The 18,735-nt window shown below is 38.3% G+C and overlaps 1 protein-coding gene across 1 annotated transcript; it reads right to left on the reverse strand.

Annotated features, from left to right (window-relative positions):
• Positions 1–8,070: 8,070 nt before the first annotated feature.
• mtfp1 (mitochondrial fission process 1) lies at positions 8,071–18,134 on the reverse strand. The gene is made up of 4 exons (XM_035947274.2): positions 17,976–18,134; positions 12,180–12,307; positions 11,658–11,890; positions 8,071–10,206 (listed from the first exon to the last, which is right to left on the reverse strand). Exons 1-4 carry the CDS (start codon positions 18,043–18,045, stop codon positions 10,140–10,142), a joined length of 498 nt encoding a protein of 165 aa, XP_035803167.1. The 5' UTR covers positions 18,046–18,134; the 3' UTR covers positions 8,071–10,139.
• Between the last annotated feature and the right edge of the window lie 601 nt (positions 18,135–18,735).

Here is an 18,735-nt window from a genome sequence, read left to right on the forward strand (position 1 = left end):
GTGCTAGTATGATAGCAGATGGATTGCCGTCAGATTTTATTGTTTCATTAATTTTCCCCAGAAGGATACATCCCATTGATTTAAAATATGACTAACTTTCCTATAGGACCACCAACAGGTTGAAAGTTTTGGATTCATTGCATTATCTCAACATTTTTGTGATGAATTGACTCAACATTCATGATCCTCACAGGATGAATCCCTCTGACTTTGATAGTCCCCCCACTTTCCCCATATTGCCATAATAAAATTGGCACTTTGTGTTTCTTATGTAAATATCTCATTGGTTGGATTGCCTTGAAACCTGGTACAGTCATGGCCTCCAGAGGATGAATTGTAGTAACTCTTTAACCCCTGCCTTTATCATGTGGAGTCATCATCAGGCAAACAATTTATATCTCTAATGCTTTGGTTCAGGACCACATATCTGCAAAACTCATTGAAGTCCCATTAGCTGTAGGTGCGTTTCATGTTTGCTAACGTGCTAAACTTTAGTGAACATGATAATAATGTTTGCATTTAGCTCAGAGAAACTTTGCCTGCAGCCTTGCAGAGATGCCAGCATGGTTGTGGTCACACACATGACTTGCATGAGTACAATGTGGTGTCACATATTTTAATACCATCAGCTATACTTGTTTATCCTTTAGAGGCTCGCAGAGCTGACAGTTGGTCGACATTCAGATCACAGGGTTAACACAGAGTGACACACAGTGAGCATGTTCGTCTGTGATCTCCAGTGAGTCACTCAAGCACTGTGAAGTCTGTTGTAATGGTGTTTCCGCAGCATATTGATTTCATGATGAGCAGATGATGTCTTTGTAAGATGACTCAAGAGATGGGAAATTAGATGTTATCTCATAGCAACAGATGATGAGGAATCATATGGTGCGTTATCTGATTTTGGAATTACGTCAAGCTGTCAAACTGATGCACGGATGACATGTGCAGTGAGCCTCTTATGTTGCGGACACAGGTGATTACCATAGATACACTGTGATTAGCAAATCAAGCGCAGGGTGGTAAACAAAATATAGATGTTGATTTAAATTGCAAAACAGTGGTTTAAAGTTATGCAGGGTGGGAGATAGCCCGAGGGTTAGTGCAAGGCCTTTAATCCCCAGCTGTCCCAGTAAAGCTCCTCCGTGGCCACTATAGAAACGTGGTAGTGTTGCATATTTCAGCCTGCAAGCAGAAGAATATAGCCCAAGCCGTGTGCCACGCTTTCAAGTAGAAAGATTACCACAGATAGTGTGCTTTAAAGTGACCAGCCAGCATTTCCACTTGGCTGCACCCTCTGATGCCACCTGAACAGAATTCAGTAGGAGCCTTCAAGCGTCTCATACATAATGTATTGCTGAAGGTCTGCTCAGTTTTCATGTTCTCCTAATTCATTTCACAAAGAGAGAGAGCTCTGCTGGAATACAGAACACACAACCTGTATCACGTTGTGCATTGTCAAATGAGGAATTGCCACTTCACGACTGGCAGTTTGTTGAAACAACTCGTGTTGCTTTGTGTTTGCCTTTAATCTTGTATATTTAGCCAATGCACACTGACCCACATTCAATAGAAACATTAATTCTATTAATGATCATTATAAACACCATTAAATCCTAGTCTATAGGATGTATCTGCCAAACACAGCATTGGCGGTTTTCTATGATGCCATAATATCTGTCATTTTATTCAAATTATTTGTTTGTACCTTAGACTTAGCCGTTATTTTCTTGTGTCACTATCCAAAAATAAATCACAAACTATATAATACCAATAATGTGCTAATTTTACCCCCTTCAAGCTTAAAGACTTTGATCAAATCAATGTAACAGCTCAATCCAGCAGGATTCTCCATGCTCTTTGTCTTCACAATTCAGAGACACAAACTGATATTTATTAGCTTAATGCTCGGTGACACAGCTCTGGCCTTGCCCTTCATTTTTTATGTTGCCTTCCCTTATTCCTTTTGTGGCCTGATTTGATGTGCCGTGATTGTCTTTTGTTTCTCTTTGGCTCACAGCATAAAATCATTCATGAAAATCAATCCAAACATAGCCCTCTGCTCTGTTTTTCAAAACGTAGCCTTCTGCTGACCTCAATAAATCGACCGGTGAGCGTTAAACATTTCAGTTAGTGCCCTCAAAGTGGCCTTTCCACAAACATAGTCCTTCACTAAAGGGGGACACTAAGAGCTGTGTGTGTCTCAGAGAGCAGCGGAGGAACCACCGCTGTAGCGTAACGAAATTATGGCCCATTGCCCATTTCTAATGATCGCGTCCGTTCATTTCAGTTTATGTTATTTTAAGGAGAGGGGTCCTGCTCCGTCTGATCTTTTATCTGGGAGTCAAATGTAAGATTTTAAACCAGGGCTAACAGGTTCACAGATCAGCAGCTAAAGTCTCTTTTGCATTTATTCATAGAAGGTAAAGTGACACCTAGTTGTTGATGCTGCTATGGCTTTGAGTTGTATGTAATGATTTTCAGCCTTGCTTGGTGCCTGAATTTAGACACACTTGGTCTGCTGGTCACTCTGTTGATCCACTGCTTTGGTCCAGAATAAAATATCTTAACAATTGTTGGATGGGTTGACCTGTAATTTCATAAAACTGCAGCAGAAGGGCAAAGTTTTCATTCATCCTTCAAAACATTGCAACAAACGTGATGAATTGGTGTCAGATTTTAAGCAGACAGTGGGATGCCTCCAGAACTTACCATGTATGACGGCAGAGTCTTTACTGCAGCCTGGATTTAAACTTTTGCTGAATGTCATCCCATTTCTGCAATCTGTCTTTTCTCTGTCTCTCTAACATTGCTATAGATTATAACATTTACATTTCCGGTTTCTGGAAGATGAATCCCACTGTCCGGTAATCCCTTTACTTTCTCTCTACTGCCACAATGAGGTTCATATTTGTCTTTTGAAGTGACATATCTTGTAAAACACCTCTGATTCCTCCCACAAAGAACAAAGACACACTATGACAAAGAGATACAAAATAAGTGCGAACTCCACAGATGCGTTTTGAGTGTCTTTAGTGTCATTTTGCGGTTGTTTTGCATGTCTTAGTGGTGATTTTACTTCTCTTCGCAGACCTTTTCAGTCTCCTAATGAGCCGTTTGCATCTCTCAGCAGTTGTTTGTTAGTTGTGCAGCTGTTTTTAGTCTGTGTTGCTTCTTAGTAGTCCGTTTGCATCTCTCTAGTTGTTTTGAAGCTGTTTTGTATCTCTTTCTTACAATTTGGAGTCACTTGGGGATGTCTCAAATCTGTAACTGGTCATTTTGCATCTCTTCGTGGCCTCTTTGCACATCTTTTGTGTCCATGTTGTGTCTCTGTTGTTGATTCAGGCCTCTTTGTATTCATTTTGCAACTCTTTAAAGTAGTTTTGAGTCTCTTTGCAGCTGTTTTGGATCATTTGTGTCATTTTTGTTACTGTTTTGTATCTCCTGGTGGTTGTTTTATTGATTTTCTATCATGCTGGCATTTTTATTGTCAGCACTGAGCTCAAAGCATTGCTGCTGCATCATAGAGCTGATACTATGGCTGTAGAGAGTCTTATTTATTTTACTGTAAAGTGCAAGAAAGCAAGCATCATCTTCTCCCACTGACCTATAAGCTTTTAATGCCTTGTTATCCTGTTGCTTCAGAGTCTGTTCAGCCCCCTGTGACCATGACTGGACTGTATACCAGCATTCATTGTGCACGAGGCTCATCCTCTCCACAGTATCCTATTGTAACTTCTGCTACTCCCAGTTTTTCTTTAGGCCCGTCACTTCTGCACCCAGTGCCAGAATGGTGCATTGGCATCCTTTCCATCTAGTCTTCACTCAGCATGACTGCTCCTTTACCTCCTGCAGTATATTCAGAGCACTCTCCTGCATCGTCTGCTCTCAGGCAGCAGATATTATCTGGTGACTGATTAGATCTTAATTTGTAATCCACACATAGCACAAAAGCAGAGAAGAAATCAGAGCTCTGTTTTCTCTATCGCATCGCCTTTAAGCATCTGTGCCTTTAGCGAGGCAGCTGCCTTTGAAGGGGCAGATGCTTCAGAGAAACAATGGAGACTAAACACGGAGAGCAACGTCAGATTCCCCACCAGTTCACAAGTTCAAGTTTTGACAGGTTGAGTGTCCTAAACGAGGAAAGATGTCTTAAGTGTGGCAAACCTCACTGCAAATATGATTATATGTTGTTTATTGATATAGAATCTTGAAGAGCATCGCAAAGATTCATGCTAACTCTCCAACTCTGAGCACACCGGGTTAAATTAAACAAAATATTAGCTTTTTATAGTCTGGAAATCCAAACAAGGCAGCTTAGACGGGAGGTCTGGTTAAAAGCCAAGCTCCTCCACTTTGCACTTATATGGACTTTACCAGTTAAAGCAAGAAAAGAGGATTAGAGAAGACATTATGAAAATAAATTTAGGCGTGACATGACTTTTTCTGTGTTCAACACATATTTAAATGGAACAGAATAATGCATATAAGCTCAGACGGCAGGTTTCAAGTACAATAACCTGAATATAACCTTGTAGCAAAATCACATACAGACAACTAATAATAAATTTTTGAGCAGCTTCTGTATTCTGTGATATAATGTAGATGCAATCCTGCGGACATTTTTTTATTGGACTTTGATGGTATATATAATTCACTTTTGTGTTACCTTATGGACAGGAAACGTAATAAAGTTTTATTATATTATGAAAAATATATTACTCATTTGTGATTTTAGAAGTGTGTTTGTAACATATTCACACAGATTTTATAAATTATGAGTTGCTCCATGTGCACACTGTAGTTTAGCTTGTGGCCGTGCACTCATATAAACTGTTACATGTATTAGTTGTTAATATTGATTTCTAATTGCCTATGACAGGATTTTTAAAACCTAAATTCCATCTGAAATTCAAACATTCAACACTACAATGCAGCCCTGCAAACTGTATGTTAAACAAGGCAAGAGTGACAGATATTTATGTTTCCTTGTCTTGGCTGAAGGCTTGTTTTTCTGCATCAGGCTGTATGGATATCAGCGTGGGTTATAGGGGTGGAGAGGAGCAATTCAAAGTCTGGGAATTCCTGAAAAAAGCACAGCAAGACAAGTGAGAAGGAGAGAGGGAGGTCTTTTGGCCACTTGTGGCCTTCACAACCCAGGCACAAATCATAGAGGGACATGGCAATTGGAGTGACAGATGAACAATGCCCCCATTTTCCAACCCCCTGTGAACAGGCCCATCCATCACGGCTGGGGAGATTAATTCAATTCATCAGCTTTTTGTCTCCTTAGGCCCCCCTAATGCCACCTGATATTGCTCAACGGGGACTTATAAATGTTTGTGGATTTGATCCGAGCTCGCTTGCTTGACACCGAATTAAAACATTACTCTTTACTCTTAGCAGTCGGCTGGTTTTGCCAACAGCCTGGCAGCCACTTCTGCCATAATTCTGATCAAGATGAATTCTTATGAAGACGAAAATGTTTGCCAACGGCAGCCAGCAAGAGCACGAAGCCGTGTGGATAGAGAGAGGTTTCGTAATAGGGGGACTGATGGAAGCAAAAGAAAGTGCAGGTCATGAAAAACACATTTAATAAAAGCTGCATCGTCGTTGTAGGGATTTTTATTTACATTTTTATAAATGCGTAGAGGAGGTGCAGCATTTTTAGACATGTTAGTCTAAAACTGTCAAACCTTATTTACACAAAGAGTAATTAAAGTTACCATGTTCCACAAGTTTGGGAAAACAATCAAAATTTACATTTGTCATGTACATAAACACATAAATAACCAGACTAAGATTAAAGTCCTGAAACCCACCATTGGAAATCCCAACACAAAGCTGCCAAGTATTCACACTACCATTCAACAGTTTGCAGTCACCCAGGCAATTTCATGTTTTCCATGAAAACTCACACTTTTATTCATGTGCTAACATAAATGCACAAGGGGTTTCAACACGATTAGCTAACACAATGTATCATTAGAACACAGGAGTGATGGTTGCTGGAAATGTTCCTCTGTACCTCTATGTAGATATTCCATTAAAAATCCACATTAACAATGTCTAGACTGTATTTCTGATTCATTTAATGTTATCTTCATTGAAAAAATGCTGCTTTTCTTTCAGAAATAAGGACATTTAAGTGACCCCAAACTTTTGAACGGTAGTGCATTTATATATATTATAAACAAATTTACAGCTGTGCAAAACGGTATTTACAAGTGTGCATTAGATGCAGAACCTAATTGTTGGAAAGGGGAGCCTGACACATTAACAATGTTTGTGATGACATCTAGTGGCCACGACTTTAACTATAAGATGAAGTGCAGCAATTCAAATACTTACATTTGTAATTTAAAATGTGAAATATTCAGTTTTGCTTGAAAATTGTGCTTTATTTGAACACGATAGCCCACTATCTCTGTCAAAATGGAAAACATACATGAGACATGCTTGTAGGTAGCTTAAAACAGCCTTTCCAATACAATACATGGAATATACTTTTTGTGTCTGTGGTTGCCAAGAGAACCCAGACACTGGAGCTGCCCAATTATAAGAATATCATAGGTATTGCTTTTAACATAACTTAATTCTTATTTTACACACTTTAAAATGGTAAAAGTATACTTTGAGAGAGCACATTGTGAAGCTAATATTCCTCAGCGATTAGGAAGTTTTGGACTTGAGTCTTAGTGTCTCATCAACAAATACCCATGTTTGACTGGTACTCATATTGACACCCAGAACAAATACCTGTTCTGGAAGCAAACTGATCAGCTAAACCCACAAGTAAATGCAGGAACCGTAGAAAAAGACATTTCCTCGTATGCAGCACATCAGGCAATACAGAGTTATCATTTGAGGCATATATACTAATGTAAGGCATATTGGTAAAAGCTAATTCTAATACATACACCAAGAAAAAGCAGAAATGCTGGTTATATTTTGTCTACTTTCTCTGTACAACAAGCTGTGATGAGGAGTGACCTAAAACTTACAAAGCATCAGATCCATGAGTCACACATTCACATATAAGGACAGTACATAAAATCAACACTTTCCAAAACTTTTTCCTACACAAAGTTCACTTTATTTATATTCATGGACAGCCCTCTTTGTGAGACTGATAGCGAATCCTGCCTCCTCTCCAGACACACAGGTAATAGGCCATGCTCAGAGATCCCACCACAGACACCAGCAGGATGGCGACTACCAGCACTATTTTCCACACTGCCGATTCTTTTGCTTCTTTTTTGGAATCTAACAGGAAGAACATAAAAGAGGACATTGTAAACAGGAAAAACCTTAAGTGAGGACATCACAACGAATGCTCGGCTACCTTGATCCTTCATTAGATGTGGCTGTGGAGAAGTCGACAGTTTCTGATCGGCCTCCATCACCGGTCCATGCATTTCTTGTGCAGATACAGGCCAAATGACTTTCCCTTCCATTAGAAACAGGCTGTCAATATCATCGAACCGTGGAGTCTCATGGTTGTGGATCCAGTGGTTGTGGGTGTATCGACGATTGCCTGCAGCATGAAGGTGCAAGGGGGACATGTGCAGTATTCTACGCTAATAAAATAGAACCAAACTCGTCAAACCCTGAATCAACAGATGCAGTGATGTTCTTTCTTACCTGACTGACCACTTGATATGGCCAAATGGGCCAAAACCAGAAGAATAAGCGCCAACATCACTGTGCCTACCAACAGTTGGAGTTTCTTTGCTTTTTTATGCGAGTACTTCATCTGTGCGAGTGGCATCAGCTGTGTTCTCCAGACTCAATCAAGACAAATTGTGCTCTCAAATGGTCTGATGTCTTTTTGAGAGCTTCCCTTTCATTGGCTGAGCTGTCCCTTGAATTGCACCTCTTCCATCTAAAAGTGACAGTGGGTTAAGTAGAAAGAGCTCACACAAAGAGGAGGCTGTTGTATTGCCACTTGATAGCACAGTGTGGTGTTTTAATATCAAAATGTGATTGCTGCAGGAGTGTTTAAATAAGTGTAAAGACTTGAAAAGCAGTTGTATAATTTCATTATTCATTCACGAAACTGACCAAAAATCAAGACGTATCATTTATTTCACCAGTTTCAGAGGTTACAGAACATCAGGATTAGGTGACCACTCTAATGAATGGAGCTTTAACTTTCAACAGTTACTTTCACATTTGAAAGAATAATCTCCAGCTTGTGAACTAACAGAGTTTGAGGTGTGACCTTTTTTTGTTGTCAGTTAAGACTGGAAATCCTCCAAACACACTGTCATACATGTCAAAAATGTTTAAAAAATCATGCCTTTTGTTTTGCAGCATGCAACAGAACAGTAGAAATACAACAAAGTTAAAATCTGAAATGTTAAAACTGAAAATAGAGATTTTCACAAAGGAGGCACCGATGCACTTTGTTTCCCAAGGCAGACATTTTGACATGTCATAGCAGGAAAAGTACAGGTGTAACAGACTACATTGTTTGTGGCTATATTACATTTAAATGTAGTCAGTTTTATGCACAAATATGAACTGGCACACACACTGTTGATAGATTCCTGCTATGACAAATCAAACCATCAGTGTAAAAACCGTCCATATATGTACATGAGGTAAAAGTAAAGTATGTGCTTAAGTGAATGTGTTTGTTAATGGCAACCCCCCGAAATAAACAAGTACTTTTCAAGCAATCTTTATCCTGATCGTGCGATTAAACACTATTGACTAGGTCGCATCATTTACAAGTATCAACAATCTGTTGCAGTCCAGCTTTTCTGTGACAAACACATTAAACAAAGGTTATTGCTACAACGGTACACTGGTGTAGACACAAAAAAACGACAACCATTCCCATTATGTGCCTCGCTGTCTTAGAGTTACAGCTCAAAATGTAAAGCTACATTTTTACTTTTTCCCTTTAGATTTCTAAGAATGTTCACGATATGTAACCACATACTTTATTTTTTAACAATCCCCAACATTTTCTAAGCTCATTCATGCACACAGTTGTTGTTTTTTCCCTTGCATAGTTCAGCATGAGATACAGTTTATATTTTTTGGCTCCTTTAACAAAAGCCTTGGCAATTATATACATACAGTATAATGTATTTCTTACCTTAAATCATTTTCTGCATAGGAACTAGACTGGCCTTCACAAATAGTAGAGAAGTGTAACACCAAATTTAATGTGCTAGTACTCTGGATTTGTGCATTACTGACAAAAAGCTGTTTGACTTATGCACCAGTTATATGCTGGCCTCATAGTAATCTGAAGTCAAGTGGAGTCAAGACATCTTTACTCTGTCCTTGCTTTAAATTTGTTATACATACATTTGTGGATCTAAAACTGGCATTTCTAACGTTTTTAAACTACAATCAGTTACACTATTTCTATATATACTGTATGCAGAACCATATAGGTTGTAACTGTGTGACGAACTCTCAATGGCTTCCATTATTAACAAAGCAGAATAAAACAAGAGAAAGGTGCATTCGAAGATGCTTCTTTTCTATCAAACAGTAACAAAAGTCTTCAAAAAGAAACAAAAACAAAGTCATATTTTAGGCTGGTAACAAATAAAAAGGACATCATGGCTTTTAGGCCTGTCATTACAGTACCACTAAATATGGCTAACAAATACAGCAAGTGTGGATTTGTGTGTAACCACATTTCTATCTGAACATAAAGTGATATCCTGCAAACCAGAGTAATAGCTCTCAGCTGTAGCCCACGAGGGCAACCTTGGAGGTTTTTCGTCTGTATAAAAGATCAGAGGAATATATCAGGACACCGTACGCCTGCCAAAGAAGCAGGAATTCACCATGTTGAATGGAGTATTCATACAACTTTTAAACTATTACATTCCCATTTACACATTTCGGTGTCGCTACCCAGATCGCCCTGAGATGTAAAAATCCAGTATCCTCCAAGGGGTATTTCACACAGCAGGATTTCACTTTAATAACTTAACCTGGTATATAAATGTTAGAATTCTGCAATGCAGCTATTTTACTGTAGGTATGTTTGCCTAAAATCTTGCTCCATGAATGCCTTCTTTGCACGTCTTCTGGATAATTGGCACAGCACCACATAGACTGGACTGATATCTATCCAGGAGGGGAAACTTGTGCTGCATGATCCCTCTTTATTCGTGCTTCTCTCCCTCGTTGTAGACCTTCCGAAGGCTCGAGTCTAGCAGGAAATCCACTGACCTACAGGGCAGAAACAGAGGAAACATTTTTGTTAGACACATAGCGCAGTATTTCAGGATACATTTCATAAAGCAGAAGTGGTCTTGAAACACTTCTGCTTTTGAAGGCTGGCATTTTTTGTTGTTAAGCAAGAGAAGCTCTGGCATTGAAGGAAATAACAGCTAAAAACTACTACCACTGTTGGTGATAATAGAACACCTGTTGTCTTTGATTATGGCAGTAAAATCCCACGGATAAAATGTGACAGTACAGACGTTTTATTTATTTTCCTGCATGACTGATTGCAATACCAGATGTCAAATAAAAACATGAAAGTAGTAGCACTATTAAATATTTTGGCACCATGTAATTTTAACAAACATCTTGTGATGTAAAATTTAGACCCCATTGCAAAACACTAAATGCTGGAATGTCCCCAGCTGAAGTAGCTGTTGGTTTAGATTTGTCAAAGAAAATAAGTTTGTAAGGCACTCTAAACACTCTCAGACAAACACTAAAACACAAAGCTCCAAACTATTTTGGCATCATTCTGACAAAGACTGTTGAATTTTGAAGTGTGTGTCGATTGGACTTTGAAGGATGCATCTAGTGTTGTTCTACCAGATAAACTAACTCTTCTTCCCTGATTAAAGCTAAAAATACATGATTGAATGTCTGTTCTTTTTGGTTTCCATACCTTGGTTGACATTTTTCAAAGTATCTGATAGTTTTTCGCACTATTATCACTATCGCCACTAGTGAACAGAACATTTGTTGGGGACTATTTTTATACACAATATTTGCTTTGCTATTTGATAGTTAGTTTTGGCCTTTCTATTAGATTTACTAAAAAAGAAAACATCACCAGAGTTATCCTATCACATTATAAACATGACAAATCTCATGACAACATGTTAGCATTGACTTAAGGATCTTGTGTCCAACAGAGCAGCGAGTGTAGCTCAATTCTGAGTCTTTTTGGACCATTTTAGAGACGCTTTCTATGAGTTTCAAGTCATAATTGACAACTTTGAGTCATTTTTCAATCATTTTCGACAATTTTTGAGTCACTTTGTGTGAGTTTCAAGTCATAATTGACAACTCTGAGTCATTTTTTAAATCTTTTTTGACAATTTTTGAGTCATTCTGAACGAGTGTCCAGACATTTTGATCAATTTTAAATCATTTTGGAACATTTTTAAGTCACTTTGATGAGTTTCCAGTCATTTTGGTCAATTTTAACTCAGTTTAAATGAGTTTCAAGTCATTTTTGACAATTTCTGAGTCATTTTGAACAATTCTTGAATCAATTTGTACAAGTCTGAAGTCATAATGGACAATTTTTGAGTCACATTGGACAATTTCTGTGTCATTTTCCAGTGTCATCTTCCATTTGATTCAGCTCCTTGTCTATCGACTCCATTTCCAATAACCAGAGGCAAACTTTTCGTCTTTTGGACAACTTTGCCGACCTGTCTATTGGAGTAATGATGAAGGGGATTGTGGAGAGGCCTATAGCTGTGGTGGTCCACTTGCGGGCGGCCAGCGGCCACTTGGTGGTTCTGCCCAGCAGGTACAGTGAAGCAGCACACACACGGTTAATGGTGAAGCCTGGGATGATCACAGAGGCGAGGGCCTGCCACACAAACGTGTCCACTACTGCCACCGCTACCCGTGTTGTCCTCCCTGGGTTGTCCCCATGGGCCTTGAGGAACAGATGGAGGAACAGAAAATGAGGGTAGAAACAGCTACCACAACCTGTTTTAGAAAACGGAATGCCTTCATAGTTTGGGCCTGAATTTGTCATTTTTGTTTCTCTTACAGAGAGGTGTCCAACGTTTGTAAAACTTGCAAATTATGTATGTAAAATCCATTTCAGGTAAATCTAAGGTGAACGAAGATGCATTTCTACCCCTTCATACATAATAATAATAAGAATGTGGCACCAAAATGGTTAATAATGAAGACAACAAAAACAAACTGTAATATCCTACCACAGCTGCTTTCTTCCCTTTGTCCACAGCATCAGCTGTAACATACGCAGTGGCCACAGCATAGCTTCCCCATACGAGGCTCACTGGAACCAGAGCACGGAAGGCCTCCCCGACTTCATTGGCATAGCCTGTGGAAATACATACACAGATACATGTAAGCCTTTAAACTTCTTAGTGTCGTCTACATGCACAGTAGTCTTAGTTAGACACACTGCTATCAGATGCTGGCTATAAAGGCAGGCATTAGCGGTATACATTTATTCAAATAATAATCCATGTTTAGTGTCTTTCTCAGTAGTGGAGCAGTGCATTAAATATTCAAAAGCTCAATTACTCTGTGGCATATTACAGGATGGCCAAACATTTTTAACGTGAAACCGTACCGTCACTATGATTAGCATTAAATCCCCCAGTTTCCACATCCTGAAACATGAAGGCAGCTAATCACCCTCAGCATTATCTCTCACACTGTCTTGGTGAAAATGGAAAGCAGCATTTGGAAAATTATGCAATATCCATTCCATGAGGGTAGAATGACTTAAATGTCCTTGATCCCTTATTAAAGAGTCACCTGCGCCATATGCCACAGTATACATGTACATCACTGGTAAATTTAACTCCAGTCACACAGGGAGCATTATCTCTGGTTCAATGACAACAGAACCATCAGAGCGTGGTGGAGTCAAATTCTGCTGAGGCGGTGCGACTCCATCACGGGTGCTGTGGGCAAAACTGAGGCGACTGTTCAAACGCTGCATTTAGAGAAAGAAACGAGCAGTCGAGCCTTTTGAACACAGCTTGGTGACAGCTTATTAGCACTGCAGTGATGGTCATTTGCTACATAAATAGGGTAATCATTGGCAATACTTGTTAAACCTACTGCTTTGATTGATAACATATCAAACAAGCCTCTGATCCAGATTATGGATTTTGTAACTAGTAATTATTTAGTGGATAATACAAAGATCAAATGTGTTGACTTTATCTGGCAAGCAGCTACAATAAAACCTGCACGATGATACACTATTATGGTTACTTTGGCCTCTGTTTTGGCCCTGACTATATGTGTCACGAATATAAACAAAGCAAAAGAAAGCAGTTATCTAAAAAAATACATTCTGTAGTGAGCCATACTCCCTAAAGAAACATGTATTCTATCTTAAATGCATGTCCACTACAATGTTAACATGCATTTCATATGAGAATCAGTCACATCGGCTCCTTAACATGTTTTGTGTTATTATTAAGCTTCCCTACGCTGATTAATTACTGAGCAATAAACATCCTTGCGCTATTTGTATGGTGCTAAGGGCTCTTATTTCGACAGAACTGAAGAGGGCCTAACTGTAAGTGGATTATTCATACAAAACATGGAAGCAAATAGTATGCTTATGAGTAACAATTGCTCAATAGTTTTTCCCCCTATCTGTTCTAAGTACGTGCGTAAATGTAGTCAGTACAAGAAGCAGGAATGAATCATACTTCCTCCTCTACAGTGTCTCAAATGGAGGCACTTTCCTGCTTCACAGTTCTTCAGAGAATTACACACTTGAGTCCTAAAAACTGTGGAATACAATAAATAGAATAAAAATATCAATTTAAACATGAATATTTTTAAACCTAGAGATCACAGGTCTTGATGTAATGGAGCGAAAAACTGTCAAATCTGAATAGTAGAGAAATAAAATGTCAATTTAAAAATATGTAGTGCAAAACATTCAGCATTAACAGTGAAATTAACAGTCGGGTCAACTACTGGATCAGAAGCTTCAGAAGGTCAGCGGAGGGTCAGCAAGGTGATAAGAGCTCTACTTTTGTAATGCTATATGATAACAAGGGAAGTATAGATAAGACTATCTTCCAGCAATGCATTAAGCTAATGAGAAAGTATGCTGTGCCCTGGTGTAATAGACTGCAATTTGCCCTGTTTGCCCTTTTTGCTCTGTGCCCAGTAAGGCATGAAAAGAGCATGTGTGTGTCTGTGTGTGTGTTTAAAAGGTGCTGAAGCTGGGAGAACCAGAAACAGCAGAGATAAGGAATCCACACGCTGAGAAAGAGAGAGCGGGGTTTGGATGATAAAAGAGAGGTTCAGAGATGACCAATAACAATGAATGATGGCCAGACAGGACAACAACCACATCCAATCTTGGATCTACTGCTGCACACTTCTGCTGTATTATTTATCAACAGTGGATTTTAAAAGTGACCTACTATCACCTCAGAGGACATCAGAAAAGCACGTGTTTGCTTCAGTCTGCTGCACACCGCCGCCAAAATACTTCAGATCGAAAACGAGTTAGACTCAATACATCATGTTAGTATGGTGCTGCATGATCTTGATGATATTGAAAAGCAACTGACATACGGCTGTATATTGGTCATATATATAATACAGGATATACACTGGTTCTATTCCTAAATGGAAAAAAATAGAGGAACTTTAAACCAAGAAAGAATTAATTATAATTATAGAAAAATTAGGGAGATTTTTTTTAAGAGTGCACTTCCATAGAAAATGAAAAAAGTATTCTAAAAAAGCAGAACAAAGCTGTTTGGAACCTGTCTGCTATGGTGTGACACTAGCAAAAGCAACCAAAATAGTTTTTCATTTTGGACAGCATTCAGATCTTGGCTTTGCTTTGTACTCGTCATACAGAACTCTGTGCTGCTGATGTGAATTGTAAAACAAATTAGTCACGTTGCCTTGTGTAGTTCCAACAGTTTCAAGACAGCGCAGACAGAGAGTACCTGTTTTTGGTCAACATCATGCTGAGTTTCTTTTCGCAACCACATCTTTCTTCTCAGTGTTTCTTTCCGCCTTTTTGCTCATCTGCTGTGCACATGCGGAGACTGCATGTCAAAAAACTGGGTGTATCCAAGGACCCTTAAACTGGACCAAACTATGTTCTATCAGACGGACTTCTCTTCATCATGGAAAGTGAGAACCATGAGATTTCTTTTTGTATCATGCAGTGGAAAAGTGATGAGAGAGTTGCAACGTTGAAATGATATATTTTACAGCCTTGTATTAGAGTTCAAACATGAGTAGTACAGGCCATTTGTTTACAAAAGGTCTCTGGATAAATGGGCACATTTAAGATCAAGTCTGGTTTCTGATTTCATACTGTGGTGGTTTCTGACTGCCAGAATTACCAGTAAGTAATTCTAAATTATTTTAACACACGTGAGAAACAGAAAATGAGTGGAGTCACTAATATTCAGTCTACTTATGGGGTTGTTTTACATCACGAAGAGCGTAAAATCAAACCAAGCAACTAAACATTGTCACAGGATGCATTAACTTACATAAAATTCTTTATCCTGCCCAACATGCATCACAATCCTACCGCTTTAATTGTCCGATTTTGCCTTAATGTTCAACCTCATACAATCTCTGCTCAGCCAATCTTCTCACACAATGTTTTCGGATAAGGCCACATCATGCAGTGGAGTTTAAAAAACAATCTTATCAAAGCTTATTGGGCAGTTCCCCTCATATTATCATTTTTAACCTTCTTATTGTTTACCGTCAAAATATTTAGCTATTTTATAATCCCAAAGCATATTAAACATGCATATCAAAATGGTTAAACACTTGATCACTATCACAGTTTTGCCATATTAGTTATGACGAAGCATAAGGTGTGTGTAACCATTTCAAGAAAACACAACATCCAAACATGCTATGAAAAATATATAAAAAATGACAGGTGCTGGAAATTATAATCAAGCGTGTGTCCAAGTAGGCCATTTTCACCATATGTTTAATAGATACTCTGAAATACACAATCAAGAAAGCTCAAGCTAATTATGTAACAGCAGTAATTAACCGTACTGATGATATATGCATCTAAAAAAGGCCATATGGGTCAGTTACATCTTTAGATTCATGAAACAGATGATAAGAAATTGCTTCTAATTTCTTTGAAATCACTTCTGAAAACCCACTTTTACAGACTTGCTTTGATGTGAGGTTTACTTTTAGTTTTATTTAGTTTTAGTGTTTAATTCTGTATTATGTCCTGTTTATTTCAGATTTTCTCTCTTGTTTTATTTTACTTTTAGCTGCCTGGTTCCTTGGGTGATGTCTCTCTTATTTTTTAATTCTCTGACTTTTTGATTTCTAATTTCTAACTTTAAACCTCAGTCTTGTTCTTTAATTTTTAAACTGTCTAATTCCTTTGTTTGTTATGACTGCTAATCTAGCTAATTATTCTTTTTATTAATTATCATTTTTTACTATTTAATTTAATTGCCTGCTGTGACTTGTCTCCTATATCTTGTCTGATTGTCTGTGTTGCATGTTTTAACTGTCAAAGCACTTTGTGTGAGTGTAAAGAAAAGCCCGCACAGATGATCACACACAATGTGGCGATGCAGCTCATGAAAGGAAGTGCGAATGAGGGCCAAAGTAAACATATTTTGGGAAGACCTATGACGCATGTTGGGCATTGTAAAGAATCTTATTTAAGCAAATGCTTTCTATGACAATTTCAGGTCTGTTTGTCATAGCGTACTCTATCACAGCGATGCACAACTTTACAAATTTCCAGTTCTTTATGCAGTCCACAAACCTAGATACAGTGACTACTAGTTTAACCCTGTAAGACCCAAATATAGAAACAAATGAGCAATAAATAAATAATTAAAATAAAACAAAAATAAATAAGTATATATACATAAACCCAAATCTAGAAAAAATGAGCAAAAAATTAAATAAAACAAAAAAATATTATATATGTATAAACACAAATCTAGAAAAAAATTAGGAAAAAAATAAAACTACGTATACATATATATATATATATACACAAATCAAAAAAATGAAAAATTAGCAAGCAAAAACAACTAAAACTAAATATATATAAATATATAAACCCAAATCTAGAAAAAAAATATATATATATATAAACCCATATCTAGAAAAAAATGAGCAAAAATTGTTTTTTTGTGTGTATACACACACACACACACACACACACACATATTTTTATATAATAATGAAAAAACCAAAACTGATGTATTTTTGCAACAGTGAGTTTTACCGAGTTAAAAACATGCCTTACAGTTCAAAAAGCACAAATATTAGAAATGGATGAACAGTGTGTTTACATATTTCTAAATGGAGATGTGGAGATTATCCTGCACAGACGAGATTGAGGGCACAAGCAAAAAGATTAGGACATTGAGAGATGGATGAAATGATTCACATTACACTACATGGTTCCTGCTGCCCAGTTGGAGCCACAGAGGAGCATTAGATTAGTGCACATACTGCTGCAGCATAGATGCCCTTCAGACCTGCACGCCTCAGCTCACCAGGGGAACTACCAAGGAGAAACTACTCATACACTGATACTAAGTTTTATCTACAAACCAGTCCCTGCGCTTCAGTTTTCAGTCAGCTCCTGCCTTAGGGCGTTTCTTTGTGGTTGTGAGTCACTGCCTCAACTTGCCAAACAACTACATTTAATGAGTCAGTCCTCGGTTACAGGGACAACTCCGACGCCTTTATACGAGATAACAGTACACTAATGTTGTATAACGTTGAGTGAACAAAGCATGAACATGACACCGCTGTCCCTTTTCGGCTGCCCTTTACGTCCTGTGCTGACAAAATGTCCTTCAAGTTTGCTATAAATAGACGTTTAAAAGAGCAGTTAGCCAGTTGTGCTAACTCCCAGCTAGCACCTAGCATTCAGCTCCGGTGTAACGACGGATTTGGTCTACCATTCTGTTCTGTTCTGTAGGAAAACAGAGTACTGGCACGGTAAATATGTTTTTAAAAACACATACCTAAGAAGCGAACCCACGTGTCGCGATAAATGTCGACTGTTTTGCCGTTTTTTTCTTCAGTGGGATCCATGCTTCCCTTCCTTCCTCTACTCCATCCCCCGATGCTGTGGACTCGGAGAGCGTGTCGGGAAGCCGACAGGCACCGGGACCGTGAAGGGGGCGTGGACGTAACTACAGCATCCAACTGGCTGCAGAAGCACCGATACCTGCAGTCAGACACCAGGGGGCAGCAGCACCACCTACACTGTACTACAGCTACAATGTACTGCAGGCATAGAAGAATAAGAAGACACATACAGAGTCGTTCCAATTCAAATGATTATATCTTTTTAGCGCAGTTTCCATCTGTGATTTGCCAGACCTTTTTGTGGCACAAAATGTAGATGTTTATAAAGATATATGTAAAATTTTAGCTTGATGTGTTAAATACTTTTTTAAAAATTGCCCATTTTGAACATGGTTTGTCGCACATTAAAATTTGAGGCCTTGTTTAAATGACACTATCTCAGGAAGTATAACCCTTGTGTCGTCCTGTGGGTCAAAATTGACCCGTTTTCAAGTTTGAAAATGTGAGGGAAAAAATGTTTTCACAGTGAAACTTCTGATGTCCACATTTTCAACATTTTTGGGAAATCTTTGAACATTTTTTGGTCAAAAAAAGAAATGTTAAAAATGTTTCTTAAGAACATTCACACACAAAAAAATCAACCAAAATCCAGCGAGATTCACTGGATTTTGGTTGATTTTTTTTGTGAAGGTT

This window comes from Amphiprion ocellaris, chromosome 17 (assembly GCF_022539595.1).
Source record: "Amphiprion ocellaris isolate individual 3 ecotype Okinawa chromosome 17, ASM2253959v1, whole genome shotgun sequence".
NCBI classification, from domain to species: domain Eukaryota; kingdom Metazoa; phylum Chordata; class Actinopteri; family Pomacentridae; genus Amphiprion; species Amphiprion ocellaris.

Coding starts and splice junctions, on each gene's coding strand:
- mtfp1 (XM_035947274.2), bottom strand. CDS start 18,045: ATGGATCCCACTGAAGAAAAAAACGGCAAAACAGTCGACATTTATCGC. Junction 12,308..17,975: donor CACGTGGGTTCGCTTCTTAG/GTATGTGTTTTT, acceptor GTATTTCCACAG/GCTATGCCAATGAAGTCGGG. Junction 10,207..11,657: donor ATCATTACTCCAATAGACAG/GTCGGCAAAGTT, acceptor TCTGCCCTGTAG/GTCAGTGGATTTCCTGCTAG.